Raw genomic sequence first — 23,781 nt, forward strand, 5'->3', positions numbered from 1 at the left:
TGGCAAAAGTGTGGACGTCACACAGATACGTTAGGTCCTATGGGTTTCTTGAAAATGCTCTAAGAGAATGGCTGCAATATGATTTCGACACACATTGATGTCTATATGATGAGACATATCATCTAGTCTAGTAATCACTAGACTACCTAGTGATGAGATAATAGTAGACAACAGAGAATCCAAACAGGAAAGCTCCTTTTTAAATGCCTCAGTCATGAGAAAAGCTCAGGATGGGCCACAAGGTCTGTGTTGTAGTAATGCACAAGTGTGAATATTCCTTGCACTCTGTGTTAATCTGGCTGTTTTAGTTATTCATATTAGAAGGAAAAAACTGAGCAGCACCAAGCAGTAAAGCAGGCTATTGGTGAGGAGGAAGAGTACTATGAGCTCCTTGGCAGTGAGTCCAAACATTCGTTGCTGGCAGTTTTAGCTCTTATCAGACCTAACGCGGCAGTAGCTTCCTACAGAAGCTTAAACCAGTAACTGCAGTATTAGGGGTGGCAAAACAATGACCTCGTTATTGATAACCATCTAATCTGTGCTCAGAAGGAATGCTTGCTCTCAAATGTGATTTCAGTTTCCTCCTGCACACTCCCCAGCACTCTTCTTAGCAGAATTTAAATATTTCTGTTGGATTTACATCATATTGTTGCTCCTGTCTACATCTGGTTGGCAGGCAAAGATTAGGTTGTAAAGTGCCGTTCATTTAAAAACAGTTTCGCCATCACAAAAACAAAGATTGTGTTTTTAGGAATGGTACCTATTATGTGTGTGTTAGTGATTGCTAGGTTAGAGAGGAGAAGAAATCTAAATCGTTTATGCCTAAGCAAATTAAATCCAGTACTTTCAGTACAATGCAGCCATAGCACACCTCTGTTGTCCTCATTCCAAGTGGAACTTGTCTGTATAACTGTTCAGATAGCTCAAAGCCATGGGTCCTCCCTTGGTTTCTCAAAGAATTGCAACTGATGTATTTAAATCACTGAAGTGCCTGATGTTCTTAACAAATTAGAAGCATTTGTCCACTATAGTGGGGCTAATTTTTAATTTATTTTTCCAAACACATCTATCCAAAATGATGGTAGGCTTTTATATTCACAGCAGGGAGCATTGTGAGTTTTAAATATCCCTTTAATCACTAAGGATGTAATAAAAACAAGAACATTTCTTTGAGCTGCAGAGTGTTACCCAGGGAAAAATCCACTCTGGAGCTTACAAATGTGAGCTGGAGAGACAAACTGGGCAATAAAATCCACAACTACGGACCAAACTGGCTAAAATTTCGCCTGTAGCTGCCCATCAGGATCTGAGACTTGGAAGGGGGGAAAAGGCCATTCAGCACCTCTAGAGCCATAAGAGCCAGGTCATAAACATTTCACAATCTGCTGGGTAGGGGGAGGGAGCCGTGGGTCTGTGATCCTGCCTGGAGCTTGTACCCTGGCCCAGGACTGCAACAAAGAATGAGTATGAGGAATTTACCCATATGAGAAGGATGGAGGAAAAAATGTAGACAAATTAGGGATTGCTGGAAAAAGTGGTAGCTATGATTATGTCAATTCATGTACGTTTATGACAGCCTCAACCCACTGCTGATTTGAGGAATCCATAAAATCTGACAGGTGCTTTTTTCTCTTACTGGTGATATTGAAGGATTCTTACCTGATTATCATTATTGTGGACACCAGTATCATTTTGCTACCAGGTGATGAACAAGTTGGGTGAGAAAAACTACAACTCAGAGTTTATCCAAGGACTTTCTGCTTAAAATGAATATATATTTCCAGCTCTTTGTTACTGACTTCAAACTTTCTTACAGATTATGTATGTCCAATCATAATGCTCTGTGTGTCTTGCGGGATGTACTGCGTGAAGCTGTCTTGCCATTGGTTTTTTTAATGAGAGATCCTATAAATAGCTCAGCTCTGACTCTACAGGTTGGTTAGGCATCCTGTGCATTTGGTTCCCTCCTTCCTGTGAAATGTATGTGCAGTTGGATGTATCCTATGGCTATATAATTTTTTATAGTTCTTTTTCAAAGAAACCATAATACTGTAAAAGGAAAAAAAAGTAATGATAAAATCTTAGTAAAATGAAGCATGATTTATTGTAAAATGCTCTGAATCAAAATCTGCTCTGTGTGGTTTAATTGTTCTCTTCCTCTCAGGCTTTCCGGTAATGTTAATGTTCTTCCTCAAAAAGTTCTTTAGAGTCACTAGTCATGTTGGAGGAGCTGAGCTCTACTCAGCTCTGTAGAGCTCACAACAGTTTTTATTTTTTAATTCCAAAACCTTTAAATCTTAACAGTTTTCATTTGCTCTTTGAAGATAGTTCCTTTGATCAGGAACTATACTGTTTATTGATTTCCTGTTTTGATTAGAACCATACTATGATGAACAGTATATGGAAGCTCCTTATAAAACTGATAGAATAAACCTGCATTGGCAAAACAAGGTAACTAGCAAACTGACTTGCATGATTGAAGTCTGGCTTCCTATCTGTTGGTTTCATGGCTTTACAAATGCTTGCGCACCAACAGAAGTAATCTGTTGTGGAAACCAAAGTGGCATGGCCGTGTATCTGCAATCTTGAAAGTCAAAAAAAGTTTAGATACAAGCTTCTGGGTTTGGGCTGCTGCTTTTTCTTGAAAAGATCAGCTTTTTAACTGGAATTGCTGCAGCATTTTTAGCTGGGCTTCCACTCAGCAAAATCCATTCTGCTCAGGATTTTTTTCAGGTCTTAATTCATGGTTAAGTAAAATGCCAGCAATTTTTAAGCTCTGTGTTTTGCTCTCTTTGCATATGAGTGTGTGCACGTGTGTATAAATATAAAAGTATTTATGTATGGATGCTAAGCCAGCGCTCTTTGCTCCCTATTTTCTAAGGCTGATCCTTTATGGCTCCTAATGGAGACCGGTGGGCTCTGGCAGGGTTGCTGTGTCCCCAGGCACAGGGAGGAGGAGAACCTTCCCCAGTGCAGGAGAGGAAGGGCAGCGCTTGCAGTGTGGTGCTTGGCAGCCCTTTCCTGTGCTGTGTTGCTAAGCGGTTGTTGCTGCTGTGACGTCCTTTCAGTATGTATTTTTTGTGGATTTGAGTGGGACACAGTGCTGAGCTGTGTCTGGGAAACACAATGGCTTGACAGGAAAGCAGTGCACCTAACATCAGGAGTCTGGGAAAACTTGAAAGAGCTCTAGACAGAAATATTTTGCATTTGACTCTGGACTGTAGCCTTTGAGGCCAAACTCAGCCTTCAGTGTTAAGTGGCTGCTAAGTATTTCCCTTCTTGTCTCAGTGCTAACTGGTGGGAGAAGGGTGCATATTCCAGGAGGGCTGCGGAGGGCGGATATGATAAAGGGGAGACAGAAGACCATCCTCTTTTCTTTAGTTCAGGAGCACGGCTTTGTGGCCAGATACCTCAATCCACAAACCTACAAGAGGAAAAGCCTTGTGTTAAACTTATAATGTATAGCTTTTCATTTGCATGAGCCACTTTGACACCTTCCCTTCCAAAGCAGGTCACTGCTGGAATACAGCCTCCTTCAGGGTGGGCGCAGGCATGTGGCCAGTCCTCCCTGCAGCACCCTACGCCTCCATCCAGAGAGCCTGTTGTGAGTTAGCATTGAGCTGTTACCAGCAGGCCCTCTCCAACCGTTTCGTTTTGCCAGATGTGATTTTTGCTTTCTGAGAGCACAGGGAAGATTTGAGGGTGATAAAATTTGGGGCTCAGCATGGGGTTTTCAGCCCTACAGAGGTCTGCCTTCTGCAGGGCCCCTTGCACGGGTCCCAGGGTAGGAACGTCTGCATGGCTGTGTGCATGTAACCACAAAGACACCAGACAACTTTGCCCAGGAAAAAGCAATCAAACACAACTGTAAAAAGGGGGGGAAAGGGTGCCATTACCCACCATCAGAAGAAAATGCTGTGTTAATGAGAGCTGCTGTAAGAAATTGGGTAGGGACTGTTCCTTATGCTACCACATGATAGGAAATTACATGTACTACTTCTTCAGAAGATCTCAAAAGACTTTGCAAGCTTTTACCATCCCTGTAGCCATTCACAGAGACTTGCTCAAATTCAGACTGCCCGCTCTGTCAGAGCTCCGCCGCTACGTCCTGACCAGCCCTGCTCTGTTTGCTTGGTCAGCTCAGTGCTATCTTGGGAGTTGTGCTTTTATTTCCTTTTTCTTCTGTATGAGATGTCGGTCACTAGCAATGACAAGGGGACACATGTTTCAGGGCTGGCACAGCCATAGGACCATTAGTTTCACCAGGCTTTTTCTCTGGAAAAACATGGCTTTTCCCCATGGCCGTGTGCTCATAATCAGGCTCCGTTTGCTCCGCAGCAAGCCGAGCCTGTATTTAAGGACAGGTTCATGGATTCTGAAGCTGTCTGGAGACTCTGAGGCTGCTTCATGTTTTTAATTAAGTATTAAAGTAAGTAGCTATCAGTGTAGGGCTATCTATTTTATTTTGGATCCTGTTAATGACACGCTGCCTTCCCACATTTTCGGTATTCATCCCATGCAGATGGCAGAGTATCCTTCTTAAAGAGAGCATATCCTGCCAAGGCGCTCTAGGACTGTGGCCCCTGTCTGCCAGGTGGGAATCTGCTAAATGAGTCACGTTTAAATGGCAGTAAGGCAATCTTCATGTTTCAGAGGGAAAACATCACTTCTCCGTGATATTTTTTCTTGCTTGTACAAACTCAGGTAGACAACACTGCTTCACTTAAGCCCAGTTTTAATAAAGCTGATATAACACTTTCTCACAACCGCATCCCAGAGGGAAGTCTGCAGGGGTTGGATTGCTGGCTACTGCACCTGAGTGCTGATACAGATGAGCAATGATCCAAGACTGACACTTTCAAAGGATCCTTATTACTAATCTGGATTTCTGATGCATTTCAGCAGTGTCCCAGACAGTAACTTTATGCCTCACACTTGAGCTTGCTCTCAGGGCAGAATGCTGTCCTGGAAGTTTCTCCTAGTCAGAGGTGGTGCATCCTACGCAGCCACTTGCAGACTCAGATCCTGCTAGCCAAGCCTCCTGCTGGCTGGCGCACGTTATCTGTTCTCACACAGTCTGAGATCCCCAGACACCAGCAAGAGATGGCAAGATGATAACCCCATCTCAGAGAGCTCCCTGTTCAGAAGGTAGGAATGGGGGAGGGTATGTGTACAGACCAGTTCCCTTCAGGATCCTGCTGAGAGTTAAGGGTTAAAGCTTCACTCAAGGCGGGAGAAGTGCCAGAAAATATTTGCCTTACTACAGAACCCAGAGGGGAATGTTTCTTTCTAATCACCTTCTCGAAGAGATGCAAAGCAAATGCTCTTGGCCTCTGCTTTTGTCATCACACACCCCCTCCCTTCTGTGCTGCCCTACCTCATCCCCTTCAGCATAGCAGAAGAGCCTACTGTTAGAGCTAGGCACGGCAGGATTTTTACCTGCTGCTGTAAATGAGCTTGGAGCAGAGCTGTGTATGTCACTGACTTACACATGTCAGATCCACTATCTCTCCAATCCCTTCCCACCCCCCCAGCCTCCAATTTGCCAGTGAATTGTTAGACACCAGCACATTCAGCTCTGACTTCCCAGCAAACTGCCTGAGGGTGCTCCATGGACAGGCAGACGAGAGGGTAATGTGCTAAATTCCCCCTTTGCTAGTGATGAATTTCATGGGGATTGCTCCTGTTAGCCACGCTTTCCAGCAATAGTAACAAATTCACTGCCCCCCCCCCCCCCCCCCCCCCCCCCCCTTTTTACAACCTTTCCAGTGCAACATGAATGGCTGGGAGAAAGCTAGTTGTTAACTAGTCATGGGTAATGAATGGCTCCACCTTCCCCATCAATCAGCTGGGAAAAGCCAAAAGGATTTGAGTACTTCGTAGCAAATGTGTGTTCTCTAGACATGCTGATACGCAAATGAAGTGGCAGCAGGAGACCATCTCATACCCTTTTGTGGAAGAAGCAGCAAGTCATGATACACATCCCACGCTCTTGTCAGGTGAAGAGTCTGAAATTCCCAGTGCTGCTGCTGCTGTTGTGCAGTTTCAAACTGTGTGGGATGTTGATCCATCCTGCTGCTGGCTTGAATCTGACCCAATTTTTGTTCTATTTTTCCTTTTCAGACTGATTATGGTTGTCTTCCGCTTTCTACAATTAAAATACTAGCATTAGAAAAGCAGGACATGGAGAGGGCAGATTTGATGCTGGTTTTCCTTTTGTAGCATTTCTGCATCCTGTTTTGTTTGTGTCTGGTAGTGGCTGTGCAAGTACAAGCGGAGGAGATTTGACCTTGATACCATTTTCAGCTGATCTTTTCCCTTCCAATTTATTTTTCCACACATGTAATAAAAAAATCTCCAGTTGAGCTACAAGGTGATGTTGCTCCACCATGTGACAGTCTCCTCCTCAGTAGTATTGAGACTTCCCAGTTCTGGATATCCCCAAGTTAGCTGAAGGAGAAGAGTCTGTGGTCTTCTGTATTATCTAGTAGTGCTAAAGGGATGTCAGAAAGGCTGGATGCGGTCCTTCAGAGGCGCCAAGATCCAATGGACCATCTATAAAATCCTCCTCAGGACTTCTTGAACTCTCCAACCGCTTTCTTTTAAACATTCTTCCTTGCCACACTAAGCATTGGCCTTTCTCTCTCTGCCTAATACTGGGATGCCTAAAATTCAGTATACTATTGAAAAAGAGCCTGTCTCTCCTCTGCTTAAACTCCTTTGTCCTCTTTGCGTGTCCTTGCGTTGCCTGTTCCAAAAGGCAGTAAAAGCTAAACTAAAGGGATGCTCTTTGGTTATAGAAACAGATTAAATAAATTCAGACTATGTTTTGTCTGTCAAACTAAAAATCAGATGTCCCAATAACATCACTGACAAAATAAAAACCATGTTTATTTTATTGGGGGCAAAACTAGACCATGAATCAGCTGCAGCTGCAGCAATGCTCTTTGAAATGAACAGAGCTCCTGAATTTGCTGTACAGGATCCAACACTGGCCCACTGAGACTGGACTGGTATCCTCTTTTGACCTCCTCTTTTTTAACATCTTTGACCTTTAAATGTTAGTATAGCAATTTCTGTACCTGAACGCACAGAACTCCCTTCTTCACCAAGGTGTAGTAGCTGTTTTGTGCCCTGAAGCATGAGACTTGAGTGCTGTCTCTTAGCACTTGTAAGTACAAAAGCTAATGGTCACACTTGCAGAATAAACTAATTAAGGGAAAATGCTCAAGTCCTTCAGTTTCTGCTCAGTGGTCCCTTCAGTAAGCAGTGCCTTGATCAAGGCCTAAAACCGGTGCCTGATCCACGAGGAGACTCTTGGATCACTTGCACTAGCCCTGGAAGCTGCTATCTGAAGGATTTTGGTGCCATAAAATTATATGCGAGCGTGGCTGTGTCATTAAACAATTGCAGCTTTCACTTACGAAGCTCAGTTGAAAAGATACCGCATGTAGAGCAGCCTCAGTCCTGAGCTTCAGAACAGATCTGATGCAACAGTGAGGACCCTGCTGTAGAAAAACAGCGCAGGAAAAATAACTGTGCAGTTACAGGCTGTGAGCAGAGAGGTTGGGTAGGTAAGTAACGTTATATCATCAAGCGTGTGTCTGTTAGTGAAGAAGGCATCTGTATGAATGTGTTGCTGCAGCATCCCAGTCGTGAGAGCAAACTTTACCACAGACTGTTAATGACCCACTTGGGAAGGAACAAGCTCAATACAGTCCTGATTCTGATACCAGAAATCAAGAGTCAAATGATTCTGTACTCTGGAGATGAAAAATATATCAGATCCTTGGAATAGCCAGAAGGAAATTTTTCCTGCTTGCTATTTAAGTGATTTTTTTTGTTTTGTAGGCAAGTCTTCAACTGATGTTTTTTGGTCTTGTCTCTGTTTGTTTAAAAGTGAGTTAGCAATAAATCAAGGTGCATTTCCCCTATAGGGTTTCCTGTATGTCAAAGCCATGTTAATTCTCTTTGATTTTCTTCCCTTAGCCCCAGCCGCAGATTCTTCCTCTCTTTGTCCCTTTGGACATCAAAGGATTGCAAGGGGACAGCCCTGGTGAGAAGCTCCTCCCTGCTCATTAGGTTCCATAAAACAGGAACTCACCTTGGCTAGCTGCGCTTGGAGTCCCATCCTCAACTCCATCACTCTTGACACTGGATCCCAGAAGGAAAGCTTTTACTTGCTTCAGGAAATCGGACCTGCTTTTGAACTGGACTATTTTGGCTCCCCTTGTAAGAACCCTGGTGCCTCTCTCAGCAGCGCAGCCTCCTAGACTCCACAGTACATGGAAAAATGCAAGCTTTACCAGGTAGGTAGAGGGCTCCCTACTTTTACTTATTGCACAGAAAGATCCTAGATTTATGCCAAGAGCATACAGTCATTTTAGAAGGAGAACAAGTGCTCCTGAAGAGTTACCAGCATACATAGTAATGTGTGTGTGGCTGGAGAGGATTTCTGCAATGGGGTTTTTTTGTGTTCTTCGTGAGCTTTAGATGATCTTTTATAAGGTAGCTAAGGTTTATGTACAGTTAGGCATTGTGATCATTCACTGAAGGCTAGAGGTGTTATTTGTATATTGTTGCAAAGTACCCCGAGTTCCTTCAGGTTGAAAGCCACAGAAAGTTTGGAAATATTTGTTATATTGCTAATAATAGTTCTGATACAAACTATCTGTTTTTTCTTTTGGTTTTTCTCTGGTCTTTGAAAGTATAAACCCCAAGCAGACATACCCCACCTCTACCAGGTTCATGCACAAACACAGGATTTTTGTGACTTCCTCAGGGTTTTATTTATGTTTTTCTTCATCAGTCCATCTCATAGCATGTTGTTAACCTCTTCTGCACGGGGCATGATCAGATTGGGCCCAGTGACAGATGTGCATTGGGAAGCTAAGGGCCAGTCCAGAGGTACTGCATTTGTCGGTAACTGAAACCCAAATGTAGTCTTGGGTTTTACTCTGCAGCAGATGGAAACAACTATTTACCTAGTTCAGGTGTGCAGTTCACGTACGCATTCGAGGTGGCTGGGTATTCCCAGCTTCCTTTCTCTACCTCTGCAATGTGTTGTTTCATTCATAAGCAAAATACATGTGCAATGACTCAGATAATTTCCACCTTCACTGTTGTTTTGGGTTTTTATACAGCAGTCCATAATGTGTTGATCTGATTCATATTGATTCCTGCCACTTCAAGAGAATTTTGACTTGAAAAGCAAAAGAGCAACAATGAAAAAATAACAGACTGTATTACAGTGTTTTATCATGTTAAAGATTCCAACTATTGCAGAAGTCACCTCACTTTCTAACTGAGTTGTTTCTGTTGTATGACCCCACAGCAGAAATATTCCAGGTGATGACTGGGTGCATTTGAGAGGTGAAGCCATTGCATTTGTGAACCCCATACTTCTGTTATTGCTAAAAAGCTTTCTGGTTCTGAGAAATGAGGTTCCCTCCAGAGGGTTGGGGTGTTTCTACTGACATTTATAAGATCAGAGAATATGGGGGTTGTTTTTGGTTGTTGGCAAGATTAATTTCTCAGATAGCTTTGTATATTGACATGCATTTCTTCCCTGAACACTGGATAACTGGTAGAGTTGGACTTCTTCATTGAGTAGTTAACAGCAACAAATGCAATAATAACTGATTATAGTGAAGGTAAGAAGCATATCTTTTATCTTGGAGTTTTCCCAGTGTTGCAAACCCTGTCCCATACTTTGCAGGAGGTCTGCAACAGATTTTCTAACATCATAACATTCTCTCAGTAACCGACAATTAATTGAGGGATTGCTTTAGGTAAGTGGATTATACTCTAGCATCTTCTATCCAAAGATCTTAACCCCCCCCAGCATTACTGAATTGACTCCTATTTATCTTTCTCTCCTTTCCATCTCCAATAAAGGAAAAGGTTATGTACAGCCTATTCTAGATATGGAAACTGAAGGACAAACTGCTCTTATTTGTGTAAGGACTTTAAAATAACACATGAAATAGATTGAAAATCTCTTAATTTTCAGCGCCTTTATCATAGCAACTGTCTTCCTTTCCAACCTAATCTTGGCATAAGGAATATGTTTTAAAATGTGCCATATGTGCTGTTACCACCAGAGTGATAATAATCATGAATACTTTTAAAATAGCTTAGAACTAAAATTCTTGGAAAATGTTTAAATTTCTTTCAAAAAATAGTTAACATAGAAAATAAGTTATGTAGAAGGGGAAACAATAGAAGTACAGATCTAGCATGTTCAGTTCAGTGCTTGGACACCCTGCCACAAACCTCTTCGTGCTGCAGTTCCAACATACAGGCATCTTTGTGGGGGGATGTGTGCATGTCTTGGCATCAGTTACATAGGCACAAACTAGGAGTGACTTTGAAGTGCCTCGCAAGCCAGCATTTGGCTCTGCAAAGAAAATCCAAAGAGGATCCTACACATGGATCCACCACTGCAGGATCCTGCTGAAGCCTATTGCACATGACTGTGTAGTCAGCTGTGCAAGATCCATTAGCAAGCTCACACCACTGTTGGGGTCCAGGTCCCCATGCAACCTGATAATGTCATTTCTCAGCCTCCAACTGTGCACGCAAAACCTGCAGGGTGAAGGACCTTACCTATGTTTTAAAATCTTTGCTGCTATGTTTATGGTACGTGCAGCTCTTTTTCCATCTCCTGTAGCATCTCTCTCACACAGGTGTGTTGTGGACTCTTTGGTGAAAAACAGGTTATAACATCTGCCTTTGATTTTTTAATTCAGTATTGAACTCCTTTCACTTAAATTCCTCTTGATTTCTTTGGAAGTCTCCCCTCAGTAAGGACTGCTGAGACCTGCCTTGTTGTAGTCTCATTTAATGGCATCAGTGTTTGCTCATAAAGATGTTAATTGTAAAATTCATCTGGGGAAGGAGTGAGCATCTGTCTAGCTAATCAAAATCTGTTTGCATGTATTTGTGACTGGATGACTCCTGTGGGAAATCAGCCCAATTTTATTGTAACTCCTTTTGATACATGTGCTGCACTGAGCCACCGACCGCATCGTCTCATGGCAGCTTTCATGTCTTTGCAAGAGGATATGGGGGAAGCTTTAGTAAGAAGATGTTAATAGGCTAATCTTAGTGAGCAAACTAGGTGTCACTTCTTAGCTAGTTCATTAATGTTGGATCAAAGCAGAAAAAAGGCTAGAGGATATTTTTTTAAAATGCCTAAACAGCTTTACAAACTGACAAAATTACATTTAAATGTTTTTTACTTCCTAATACTGTGGGAATAACTCACATTGTGTTGGTTTTGTGGAAAGTTGTTGCTTTCTGAAAACAGCTAATTTCTCTGGAAATACTTGTCTACTTTTCATGCTTATTCTTTTGAAGACATTCAGGAAAGCTGTAACAAGGTGGAAATTCTGTTATTTCTGATAAGCTCTGATTAAGATCTGATCAGGTTGAGAGGCAGAAAAATCTCCCTTTTAAACAAATAGCCGTGCACAGCTGATAACGCATGACCCAGCAGAAGTGTCCTGCTGGCGCTGAACTGAGGACAGCACTGCTGCTGTGAGTGCCCCGAGTCGAGCAGGCTTATCAATACTTCGTTCAGACTGCAGGGCAGTGTTAGTAAAGCCTGATTGGGTATGAAATCAGTCCACCAGTAGCTATACCAGGTCAAGTTTTGACCTAAATTGAACTGGTTTTTTTTTTCTTTTACCTGGGTTTTTCAGTACGGCAGCAGCAATCTTGCATGTGTTACAATATAATTAAGAGCTCCTATAGGAGGTTTGTAATCCAAACAGCTTTACAGAGGAGGTGGATACCATCAACGCCAAAGACATTTTCTGCAGTGGTTCCCCTTTCCCCTTCCACAGGACCTTGGTTAATTCTCTGCCTGTAATAGAAAGTGCAGGCATAGTGCAGGCAGCTCCTCTGAGGTGCCGCGGTATGTTACTGAAGAGGCACCTTCCACTGCCGTCACAGGCTTCTCAGCGGTCTCCATCTCAAAGGCCAGTTGAGACCAGCCATCCTCTTTTCAGAATATTCTGTGGTCTGGTCTGTCACCTCCCTTTCTTGCCTTCACTTACATTTGGGTCTCCTGTCTGTCCCTTCTTTGTACTCTGAAGAGATTTTTCACCTCTGCTACCACCTATCTGTCATTTTCTCCCATTACCCACTGGTACACTTAAAATCTTCCCAATCCTTTTGGTTTTCATTTTATTCTCTCGGTAACGTGTTTTGCGTGACCCTGATCATACCAGAACAGGAATAAGAGTGGATTGTGGCTACCTGCCAGCCTGAGTTTTAGAATAAAGGGAGACAGGCTGAGTTTTTACAACACACAAATCTTTACAAAAGAACTTAGCAACTAAAACCAAACCTGGTGGAAAAGCCTTTATGCTTTCTGAGCCTACTAAGTAACAAAAAGCCTCTGAAGAAAAATAACAGATTTTCTTCAAGAGCTTTATTGTGGCACAGATGCCCTAGTTCTTGGCAGCACCTGGGACCTTCATGGGCGAAATCATGACATTCAGCTACCTGAGCTGAACCAGTGCTGCGCACTGCGCAGTGATTTGGGGCTGAGATGTACCGAGGCCAGACGGGAGGAGTGAACTGCCACATACATGGGCCCCATCTGTTACATCGGCGTGTGAAAGTCAGTAGTTCCCTGTACTGGAGAGCACTGGAGGGCCAGGCGGGTGCTGCATCTCAGGGCGCTGTCTCTGAGCAGGAGAGGCTGCTTCACGCCAGCTCCCCCCGCCTGTCTGAGGTCACCGTTTTTCTCTCTCTCCCGGTAGACGTGAAAGTGCCATGTGACACACTTCCCTCCCCCAGCCTGGAGCCCTACCCGCAGAGCTCCATTGTGGTCACCCTCGAGGACGTGGGTCTCTGGATGAAGTTTCATCAGATAGGAACTGAAATGATCATCACCAAATCTGGCAGGTGAGGGGAGTAGGACAGGCCCATACCACAACCCTCCAGAATGTTAACAAAATCTGAGTGCTTCTTTTTTGAATGGTGGCCCTTAAACTAGTTTTGTAGCCAGTTATGCACACCTCCCTGCCTCTGGCAGAAGAATTTTACTGTCAGGGTGTTGTAGAAGTCCGAACTGTGAAGTGTAAGAGGTCACTGTGGGGATGATGTGCTGAGAAAACTTTAGGGCTCTTACCTCAGACCTTAACACTGATGTTCTTCCTGTCACTGCGAGGTTGCTCTGGAAAGTTCCCTGGGCTTCGTTTGTCTTGGTCACAGGCAGCAGCAGTTGAGCAGCAAATCCCTGGTGTTGAGTCTGCCTTTGCAGACAAGAACGTGGCGTAGAATAGTAATGATCTGTGCATGCAGACTACCGTAAAGTTTAAATGAGTCATGCATTGTGGAGCTGGCAGTGAAAGAATATGAAATTGTGAAATTGTAACGTATTATGTCAAAGCTTCTGTGAGCTGAAATAATCCCTTTGGGTAGGGAGGTAGGTTTCAAAGCTTTTTTGCAGAGTCACAACATGAAAGTGGTGGCAGGGAGTACTGGAATGGAAAGCTAGATGTGCTCTTAGATGAGAGCACGTTTTCTGCCCATGCTAGAAAATGCTCTAATCTGTCCTCCAGGTCTGTGATAGCTGCAGAAGGCTAGGAACTGTGTGCAAATTCCAAATATCTTAAGTTTCCCACTGTTATGTTACAGCAAGCAGAAGAACAAAAGCAGTAACGATGTCAGGCCATCAGTGACTGCTGCCCTGTTAGTGCCTATTCCACCTAAGCCCATAGGATTAGGCAATACATCAGTAAGATGGTAAAAAAGTTCAATAGCTGGCATGTAGAAATACTGCTACCAGAACTTTGCACAATAGTGAGTAAACATGACCTGTTGTTTGATCACTAGATAATATCCACTTTATAGAGAAATCCTTATACTGTGTATTTCATTTCTCCTTCAGACGAATGTTTCCACAATGCAAAATCAAAGTCTCTGGCTTAATTCCATATGCCAAGTACCTCATGCTGGTAGATTTTGTGCCAATGGACAACTTCAGGTATAAGGTAAGTACTTAAAATAATAGAAGTTACGCTGTCCTTCTGTCTTCATTTGAAATAGATTAATCTTTATGCCTCACTGGCCAGGCTCATAAATAAATTTTCTTTGGGCAAAGTTTAGAAGTGATTGGTGGATTTAATGTCTCTCTGGAGTTATTTGTCAGTTTTGCTTAGGGAGCAGCTGGAAAGGTAACTAATATTCACTGTAAGCAGTACAGTTTTAATCATGATGAACATCAGACTTCTGTGGCAGCCATTGAGAGAAAGGGAGGAAAAATGAGGCCTAAACTTGGAGCTGTTTTGGTAACACGATCATGGCTTACAAGAGAGAATCTGCTTCTTGTCAGGACTGTGCTTCAGAGGAGTCCATTAAAGCAATAGTGAAGCAAAGTTGCAGAGGTTTTCCTATAATGAAAGTAATGGTTTTTTAAGCTCTAGATTTCCATCTTTCCCTTCACAGTGGAATAAAGATCAGTGGGAAATTGCTGGAAAAGCAGAGCCCCAGCTCCCTTGTCGCACCTACGTCCACCCAGATTCCCCAGCTCCTGGCAGCCACTGGATGAAAGAGCCCGTCTCCTTCCAAAAACTGAAGCTCACTAACAACACTCTGGATCAACATGGGCATGTAGGTTGTAGCTGGCCTTTGTGCTGTTCTCTCTTGGAATTCATTGCAGATGGACGTTAAGGGAAATAAGTGAGATTTGTGCGAAATTAGGTCATATGGAAATAAAACATATCCAAGTGCCTGCTTCGCCTTCCTCAGCCCAGCCCATGTGCTCTCTTAACTACCTGTGAGGGAAGGCTTTAGTCTGTACTGTCACTGTAGGGGCGTGGTGGAGACAGCAGTCCCAGGCAGGCAGCCCTGGTTTGAAATGGATGTCCTGGGAGTCTCCGCAGGAGGCTTTGCACAGAGTGATAGCAGTGGTCGCACATAGAAACTTTGCCCTTTGTCTGTCTCTGTGCCAGATCATCCTCCACTCCATGCACCGTTACAAGCCTCGCTTCCACATTGTGCAGGCAGATGACCTTTTCAGTGTTCGCTGGAGCATCTTCCAAGTCTTCAGCTTCCCTGAGACTGTCTTCACTTCTGTTACTGCCTACCAGAATGAGCAGGTACAGTGTGCAAGTACTGCCCTTGGGCACATTGCTAAATACCCTGTCTTCAGAAATCTTACAGAGGAACGTGTCTCCTTCCAAGCTGGTCACCCTGGGCACCTGTGACAGACAGTGGAAAGAAACAGGCGCATTATGTTTCCTGTGGAAAACATCTTCTCTGGGATGAGAAGAATCATGCACTTTATTTGGTACACTGACTTGTATTAAGTGCGCTGTCAGTGATAACTGAACTCTAAATGCAGTAAAAAGTATGCCCAAAAGTCCAGATACAGATACTGACCCTGAATATTTCTCTAGTCAGGTGAATCCCACCCATATTCCTGCTGACCCTGACAAAGTCACTTCCCTCTGTCTGTCAGTTCCTAATCGATAATGGGAACTGCTGGGAGAGCTCAGATACTGTGGCAAGGGCATGCCCAAAAACTTCAGACAAGTTTTTCTGATAAATACTGGGGTGAGGATCATGAAACAGTAGAGAACTCAGCCAGTCACCATGGTACTGAATCTTCTTCCATTTATTTTAAGATTACAAAGCTCAAGATTGACAACAATCCATTTGCTAAAGGTTTCCGCGAGCATGGGAAGAACACTCGAAGGTAAACTGTTTTTTCATGTTAATTTATTTATAGCTGGAGTTCACTTGTAAATTTTTCCCAAAACCATGGAGTAAAACTATACCAGCTAGCACTGCAGAGCCTGCTGGATCATGTATCCTGCATTTGCGTGTATGTGGGAATAATGTGCCCCTGTACAGCCTCCTCCCAAGGGACTTGGAGAGTAGGAGGAGATACAGGATTTCCTACAGAAATGTGGGAGGTGTGACAAACTTGAGACCTGTGTTACCTTGCAACTTGGAGCTAGACTGGAGTCTGACATGTGAACAGCAGTGATAACAGGAGTCCACAGTAGATCATTGTCTCTGAGATCAGCTTGATTCTGATATTTGCAGGCTCCCTCATCTTTCCCTGTGTGTAGATAAGTGTCTCCCAACAGGAGGTTTTGTCTGCAAGAGGGAAAATGGATACCAATACCAGTAAGATCTTCAATCTGGTCTGAGGGCAGCCAGTGGATGAGATGAAAAAGAAGAAAGAAAGCTTAAATGCAACCATAGATTGGCAATAGAGAAGGAAAAAAATGGTTTTTTCCAAGCAGAAAATGTTATGAAAATATCTGAGATTTTGTTTTGTGTTATTTTATGCCTGAAAAAAATTTCTAATTTCCTGATGAAAAACGGCAAAACTGACTCTTTTTTGCTTAAACTTTGAAGATGTCATAGATTTTCTTTCACCTCCTAAAAGGATCATTTCTGACTAAACTTAGACTCATTTTCCATTTAGGAAGAAAGCTGCTTTCATGTGAAAGACCCACCCTACTACACATGTACCTGTGTGTACAGTATGTATATCCAACATTGGACTATGCTTACAAACTCAGTGCCAAAACATCCAGGGCTGAGTTTCTGTGTTGATCGTGCCTTTTGTACAAACATGATGAAGGCAACCCCTTTACTAATTAGTGCCCGATATCCTACAGGTCGAGGGCTTTCGCTGGAAGTGCATGCTGATGGCAGGTGGCATGGCTCACCCTGCAGTTTGACTATGGCAAGTGTATTCCCCGAGGGCCCGTCAGGGGAGGTGTCCGTCGCAGAATGTCAGAGAGGTTCATCCCATCTTTTTGTTTTCCAGGGCTTGTCCAGCATCCCTTGCATATCTGTCTAGGCAAAAAGCTTACATACAAGCTACCCCCATATCTTGTTTCTTTCCCAGGGAAGGACGAGTCAAATGCCAGAAGCCTAGCCCAGCCAAGGGCCAGAAGAGGAAGCTGTCTGAGGAAAAGGAGGCCAGTGCTGAGGAACGTGGTAATATTGATCATAACTAACCCAGATAATAATTTCCAAACAGCGCCCAGGCTACAGGGAGGAAAAGAATCAGTGACATATCTGCTGTGTCTCCTGCCTGGGGAGAGTGGCCTAGGTGGAGTCCCCAGAGAGTGCTGTGTCTCTGATGGCTTTGAGTCTCTGACTCGTTCTGGAAATGATCCATAGGACTGTGCTCGCAAGTCGCTTGTTGTTACTCCTTGTGACTGCTGCTCATCAGCTCTCTCACTAGCCTCCCAGTGCAGCCACGCTTTGTGACCGAGTATGGATCATAGGCTGTACTTTCACGATGTTTTCTCTTCAATAGCAATACGAGCTTGCAGTATCACCCATTGCTTTCCTCTTGGTTCTTGTTGGTGCAGTTGTGCCAGCAATGCTGTTTGTGCAGCTGGGTTGCGATGCAGATGGGGGAACTGATACCATTAAAAGAAAAAACTTCACTCCTTCTATTAGGTTGCTTTTAAACTGGATCGTTCCTTGCTCCAGGTCATGGTGATGCTTGCAGTAACACAACTACAGAGAGAGGTCAGGGCAGAACCGAACACGACAGTGTAAGGGCAGAAAAAACCTGCAAAGGGCTAGTCCCTTAAGGCAGTATGACTACAGAAATGGTATTAGCGTGTTTCCTTCCATCATCCTGTGATTAATCCAGCTGCCAATAGACCATTGTGAGCTCTGGCTCTCTCTTCCCCTTCTCATTTTTGCCCTTCTTTCTTTTCCCTGCTGTGAGTCAGATTTTGAGAAAGATGAGAATGCAGATGTGAAGGAAGAGAGTAATCCCATTGTGGTCAGCAGTGGATACCCCTTCTGGGTCTCAGAGCAGAATGGCAGCCATGCCTTTCCTACAGCATCGCCGGTGCCAGGTGACCAGAGGGAGGGTCTGGCCAGAGAGCAGCAAGTGCCTACGCCATCCTACCAGGCATATCGGTGAGTCCTGCCTCCTGGTGCCGATATCCAAAGCCACCCTCTAACAGATGGGATTCCTCCTCTTCTGCTGGGTATTTCCTAAGCAAAGCAGCCAGTGGGAGTGAGGAAGGATGCCTTTCTGTTGGACAGCACGCCTGGGTGATAGGTGCTAGATTAGCATGGAGATATCTCCACAACAAAGGCCTTCTGTATTACTTCAAACCCACTAATTCTGGACATACCCATGTCTTAGTAGTGCTGTTTATTTTCCTGTCCTGAAATGCTCTCCCAGCCAGCTCTGTGTACTGCAGAACTTGCCTGTCCTTTGAAGGAAGCTTGTTGGAGGAGTGGCAGAACTCCAATGTTTTTTGGGTTTTTTTTTTTTACCCCTTCTTCTTATAATTGCAGTGTCAGGCATGAGTTAGAGTGAGCCCAGACTAGAACTTAGCCAGAGCTAGAGTAGTCTGGGTTTACCTTCTCTGGCATTTAGTTTTTGTATGTGAGTGACAGCAAAGCTTGGACTAAAATCCACACTAACAGTAAGATGAAGCAGTAGGCAAGGGGAAGAGGGCATGCTAAGAGCTTGCACTGCCTTCCCCCAGGGGATCCGTGTGGGTTTTCAGTGGCTTTCCGCTGCGGTAGGTTTGACTTGCTCTTGTCTCTCCCCTCGGGGCTTAGGTTCCATGAAGCTGGAGACAGCCAGCAGCTTCCCACCCGCGATGGTGCAACCTTGAACGATTTCCGGGCAAGGTGCCACACCTTGGATCTTGCCACGGTGCCCGAGCACGACTCCAAACAGCTCCCAGAGGGCTTCGCCAACCTGCCTCCACTCCCCCCGCCTCTGCCTCCTCCGCAGGACTACACAGGAGTGGTGAACATGGCTTTAGACTCTGTTGGGAAGCCCGGGGCCCGGGCGCCCATGTACAGTCCCTATGGCACCGAGCAAGGCCTCGGCCAGTGGATGGTGCCTTCCCACAGCCAGTACAGGGCAATGAGCTACTCAGCTTTCTCCACAGAGTACAACACACAGGGGGCTCCAGGACATGCCCACGGGACCATGGCAGAGTGGAGCCAGTATCCCCTGTTCCCATATGCCTGCTGGTGAATGGAGAAGACCCTTCCCAATGAAAAGACTCAAAGAAAATTGTAAATGAGATAATATTTGCTCTGGAGTGTTGATCTTGAAGTCTTGGCTACACTAGGCAAAGAGGCATTGCTGCAAGTGCTAGCATGGGACATCTTTACTTCCTTGTCTCCTTGCACAACAACCCTCACTATTTCACAAGCAATGGCTAAGCTGGTGGCTGTCCCAGCCGTGCCAGTGTGAGTCTGGCTGAATCAATGTGTTCTGCAGTGTTTTTTTCTCCCAACAGGAGTAGGAAACCACAGGAATTGCAAGACCAGTATTTAAAGAGCTGCCAAACTCTCAGTCCCAGGCTGTTTGCATCTCACGTTTGGCAGTTCCCAAAATCTTTTCCTCCCAGGACTTGCATGTAAGGAGATAGGGGCTGAGGAGTTTCAGCAAGCTGTCCAGGTGGCCAAAAAGCTGTAGAAAATTATTTCAAAGACAAGCAAAATGAGCAATCCCGGTGCTCCCTTGAGCAGTTTCCTCACTTAGTATAGTCAAATTAAAGCTAGAGTCTTGCCTTTCTTCCAGCAGCCTATGAGAGTAAAATACGCAGCAACAGCTATGGGTCTGGAGAGCAGTGGTGGGTCATTCAGGCAGGCGAGAGTTTGTCCCATACAGGAGAAGCAGCAGCAAGGCTGTGTGTTGTGTCTGCATGTCCCCTGTGCCCATCCCTCTTCTGTCACCCTTAGATTCAAGGTTAGTGGAACACACTCTTCTTTTGCTGGAGGTAGAGGGAGGTTGTCCACAGAATGTGAGGGTCTGCTCTGGGGGGTTCCAAAGGCCTGTGGCTGTCAGAAACAGGGCCACGAACAGCAGTGCTGTCTATGTCACTCTGACCTCTTTCTTTTGAAGGAAGGGAAATCTTTTGCTTTGAACTTCCTTCTTCCACCACCTGCCACCCCTAGAGAATATAATTTATAGTTGTGGTTACTGTGCTACACTCTGAGCAAGCTTTGACAATAGGTGGTTCTCAGCAGCCTGTCGTTGCTCATCAGGCATACGCTTCAGTTAATACCCTGCAGGCCCTGAGCTGCATGCTGCGTTGCTGGTGAGCTCAGCAGCTCCCAGGCTGGTCAGCAAAGTTGTCTTGCTGCTGTTGGAGAGTCTGTAGGGATCTGCTTCCATGTTTAGTTATCAGAGCAGTTTCACCTCCCTTACCTCTGGGTCCCATCATGGGGAGGAGCTGCTCTGCCAGTGAGCAGCCTGTGCACTGCCTTGCAAAGAGGATTTCTTTTTATCTTTGTGTTAGAAGGGGTAAGCATCCTTGTTTGCCCAGGTGGCAGAACGGCCCTGGCAGTGAGCTCTTGTTTGAGAGAGACTCTTTGCTTCTCAGGGAGTATAGACATGTTCCTAGGTGTTATTTAGGGAATGTTTTCTTGTAACGCTTTAAATAAACCGCTGTGTGGCCTGTAGCCATCAGTAGGCAGTGAGGTGTGTCATTTAGCATGTATGCCAGATAGTCTTCTCTGTGTGTGTGCACAAGTGTGTGTGGCAGGATGTTGTCTAGGGGCAGAGCTGGGCGGGTACATGACTACCAGTGCATCAGGACAAGTGTGCAGGTACACTGGCTGTGCACCAGTCTGTTTGGCTGTCAGGTCAGCACTGTGCGTGTCCGTAGAATAGAGGTGTTGAGCTGTGTTTGTTATTGTTAAAATGACTTTGGAAAGTAGCCTACAAATCTGTGAAATTCAACTACAATGACTAGTTCCTTATTTAAATAGTATACTGCTAACTGCTTTTGCACCACAATTATGATATGTACAGAGCAGCCAAGCACTTCCCCTCAGCTTCACGGGATGGAGGTGTGAGATGTGCAGCGTTTAAATAAAGGTCAGACTCCACCACAGTGTATGCACATAATACCCTATTAGCCTCTCCTCTGATAGCACCCTGGCCAGTAGCAATTTATACCTGCTGTCCGTGACATGAATGTGGATGCGAGTGACTCGCTAAAGAGAAATCTTGTTGGGGAAAAAAAAGTGGAGGAGACTCTTTTTAACCCCAGGATAACATGATTTCCCGCTGTCCAAATGCCAGCTTCATGAAGGCAGGTCATCTGTAAAAGACTGTCCTGTGTGATGGGAAAAATATTCTATTTCTGACCATTAGTAGCTGATTTTGCCACCACTGTTTTCCACATCTTGGAAAGCAGATGAGAAGGCTGGCTAGGGAGTTCAGTGCCTTGAGCCCTGTGTGTGGGGACCATGGGGGTGGTACCTTCTGCAAGGTCTCTGCAGTGGAGGCAGTCCTCCTGGTACCCTGCCACGATTGCTGCCAGAGAAAGTAACGTACCCCCTCACAGGCTACTTGGTTAGATCTGTTTCTTTATCTTTGAAGATGAGTTTTATTTCCCTCTGTCACAGGGTGCTAATGAGGATGAAAACCATGCTGCGGTGAGTATGAGGAACTGAGGAGAACAGGGCAGCAGAGGGAAACCCTTGTGCAAATATGGGTGTAATAGTCTTTTTTTCAAACCTTCAGAATAGCTTTGCAAGTGCTGCTGCCCCGTGGGCCTGTTGGTAGAGCTGGTTTGGCATGCAGCTCTGCACCGGGGTAAAAGACAGCCTTGTGCCTGGGACGAGCCATTAATTACTCATCAGCCTTCTGTTGCAACAGAACTCTTTGCCCTTCTTCAGTGAATCACCTGGCTTATTAGAAAAGTACCTTTATTTTCCTCATTCGCCTGTCTGTGGTTAGAGAGTGCAGCTTGACTGGTTTGTGAAGCCTTTGGAAATCTTGCCTGTAGGTGTGTGCTCTGGACTCCGCTGCTGCCTCCTCTTTTTGCAGTTCCCACTGCCTTGTTTTCTTCAGCTGTGGTATTTAAAAGTTTTTATGAGCTCAACCAAAATGCTGTTTTTGCACGCATGTGAGATAATGTAATGCCTCTCTGACAGCTTCAATAAAAGGAAATGAGACATGTGGAAGGCAGGCTGTTAAGAGCAATAAGAACAATAAAATAAACTCTAAAGTGTGTTTTTTGTGCATCTCTCTCAAGCACACCAGTGGCTCCACTTCAGTGATGTTACCTGGGGCCAGTTTGTAGATGTATGACACATGCTGTTGATCTCAGCATTCATTGTTCTGTGCAGCACATTCAGTGAGCCCCAGGTTATCTGCTTGTGTCATAGATGTGACTCAGTCTCTTGGACTAATTCTTTGCAGCAAATTGTTTATTTTCCTTTTGTTTTCTGCTCCTCTCCTGCAGAGAAGTTACATAAGGATGAGCGCAAATCGACTTTAAATACAATCTAGGTAGATTTTCTATGGGAAATAAAGATCCTGATTTATTTCGGTTTCTCCCACTCGTTTTTGCAGCCTTAAGCCTTGTCTGACAGTGCTTCAGTGCAGATGGGAATGGCAGAAAAATTATTTCTTGCCAGTGCTGCAGTTCTCCCGCAGACAGCGTATCCTGGTAAGCAGCCTCAGGCTTGGCTCAGCAGAAGCACCTGTGATGGTGCTTCCCTGCAACACAGTGAAGTGCCCCCCTCTCCCCACGCCTTGCAGAAGCCTTGCCTGGCACGTAGCCTCTGGGCTTGTACCCACTCGGTCACCCTCTGCCTCTGCAGAAGAAGCCACCAGCTGTTTTCAGTAAGAGCTTATTTGATTTCCAGGGTCTGGAGGGAGAGAGATTTGGTCAGCTGGTGAAAACCAAACTGGCTGTCTGGTGCCATCAGACTGGCCTCCTTGGCCCAGCCAAGCCCAGTGGGAGCACTGCTGTCCGGCACCTTCTGCGGTGTGTGGTGTTGTCAACGAGTCCTCACATGCACAGTGTGGGGCAGGGTCTGCCTGCCCCTGCAAGGGCTCAGTGGGGCCCCAGGGAGACTCTTTGCCTGCAGAACAGCGAGGGAACATCCTGGGGAGCAGCGTTTCCATGCCCAGGTGGGCTGGGACACTTGAATTGCCTTGTAGCTGGACAGCCAGGCTTGTTGCTTCCTTCTGGGTTGACCTGACCGCCCAGCATGGGGGTGCCTGTCATTTGGTCCTTGGTCAGCCTCCCAGGAGACTCCTGCAGTGTATTTCCTTGGCCAGTGCATGTACTGTGTTACCTTAAGCAAACCCAAGCGAGCAGCACAAACCCCCTTCCAGGAATGATAACATCCTTCAAGTCCAATGTTTTTTTATTGCAGAGCTTAAAAGCCACTTAATTCACGAGCCCCAGGTTGGGATCCCATACGGAGCCTCTTAGCGGGGGGATGCAGCATTTGGCTGACAACAACAAACAGCAGCCGTCACCCGCCATGCGGGGCTGGACTGGCACAAAGTCCAATACCTCCTGCCTGGGAGCTACAGGCAACTGCTAGCCCCCCTCACCCTGCTCATCAGCAGCCAAATGTGTGGGGTGCAGGTGTCTTCACTTACCTGCTTCCTCGTCCTCAGCCTGAATTTACTTTGTAAATGGCTAAGAGCAAAGAGAGAGTGGGGTAAAACTGTCCAGGGACAGCTGAGAAGGGAGGACAAAAGGTTTTCCCCAAAGCATGGGGAGAAGGTGGTCTGTCATGCTTTCCCCCTCTGCCCTGAGTGATGCCTGCCCTAAAGCCCACCCAGAGGCTGGCTGGGCTCCTGTGGTGCTTGGAGGCACAACTCTGCTGCTGTTCTTTTGCGGCTGTATGGGGTACCTGTTTCTGCCTGTCTCTCCAGGGCTTGACTCTCAGTTCCCCCACCTGCAAGAAGCAGGTGTGCTCCTGGCCTAGTTCCCAGCAACTCCAGGTAAGCTGTTTTCATTGTTGTGTTTTGGAGAGATGTAGTAAGGT

General features: G+C 45.2%; 1 protein-coding gene across 1 annotated transcript in view; it reads left to right on the forward strand.

Moving 5' to 3' along the window:
- Window positions 1–22,317, forward strand: part of LOC104051080 (T-box-containing protein TBX6L) — a 30,960-nt gene extending 8,643 nt beyond the window's left edge. The window contains exons 3-11 of the mRNA XM_064466754.1: window positions 7,990–8,309; window positions 12,774–12,918; window positions 13,907–14,009; window positions 14,464–14,628; window positions 14,970–15,116; window positions 15,645–15,715; window positions 16,886–16,977; window positions 17,730–17,922; window positions 18,580–22,317. Of these exons, the coding sequence (XP_064322824.1) occupies window positions 8,294–8,309; window positions 12,774–12,918; window positions 13,907–14,009; window positions 14,464–14,628; window positions 14,970–15,116; window positions 15,645–15,715; window positions 16,886–16,977; window positions 17,730–17,922; window positions 18,580–19,006 (1,359 nt within the window). The 5' untranslated portion in view covers window positions 7,990–8,293 and the 3' untranslated portion in view covers window positions 19,007–22,317. The remainder of the gene's footprint in view (window positions 1–7,989; window positions 8,310–12,773; window positions 12,919–13,906; window positions 14,010–14,463; window positions 14,629–14,969; window positions 15,117–15,644; window positions 15,716–16,885; window positions 16,978–17,729; window positions 17,923–18,579) is intronic.
- Window positions 22,318–23,781: the final 1,464 nt, after the last annotated feature.

The sequence above is a fragment of the Phalacrocorax carbo genome, chromosome 15 (assembly GCF_963921805.1).
Source record: "Phalacrocorax carbo chromosome 15, bPhaCar2.1, whole genome shotgun sequence".
Classification (NCBI taxonomy): domain Eukaryota; kingdom Metazoa; phylum Chordata; class Aves; order Suliformes; family Phalacrocoracidae; genus Phalacrocorax; species Phalacrocorax carbo.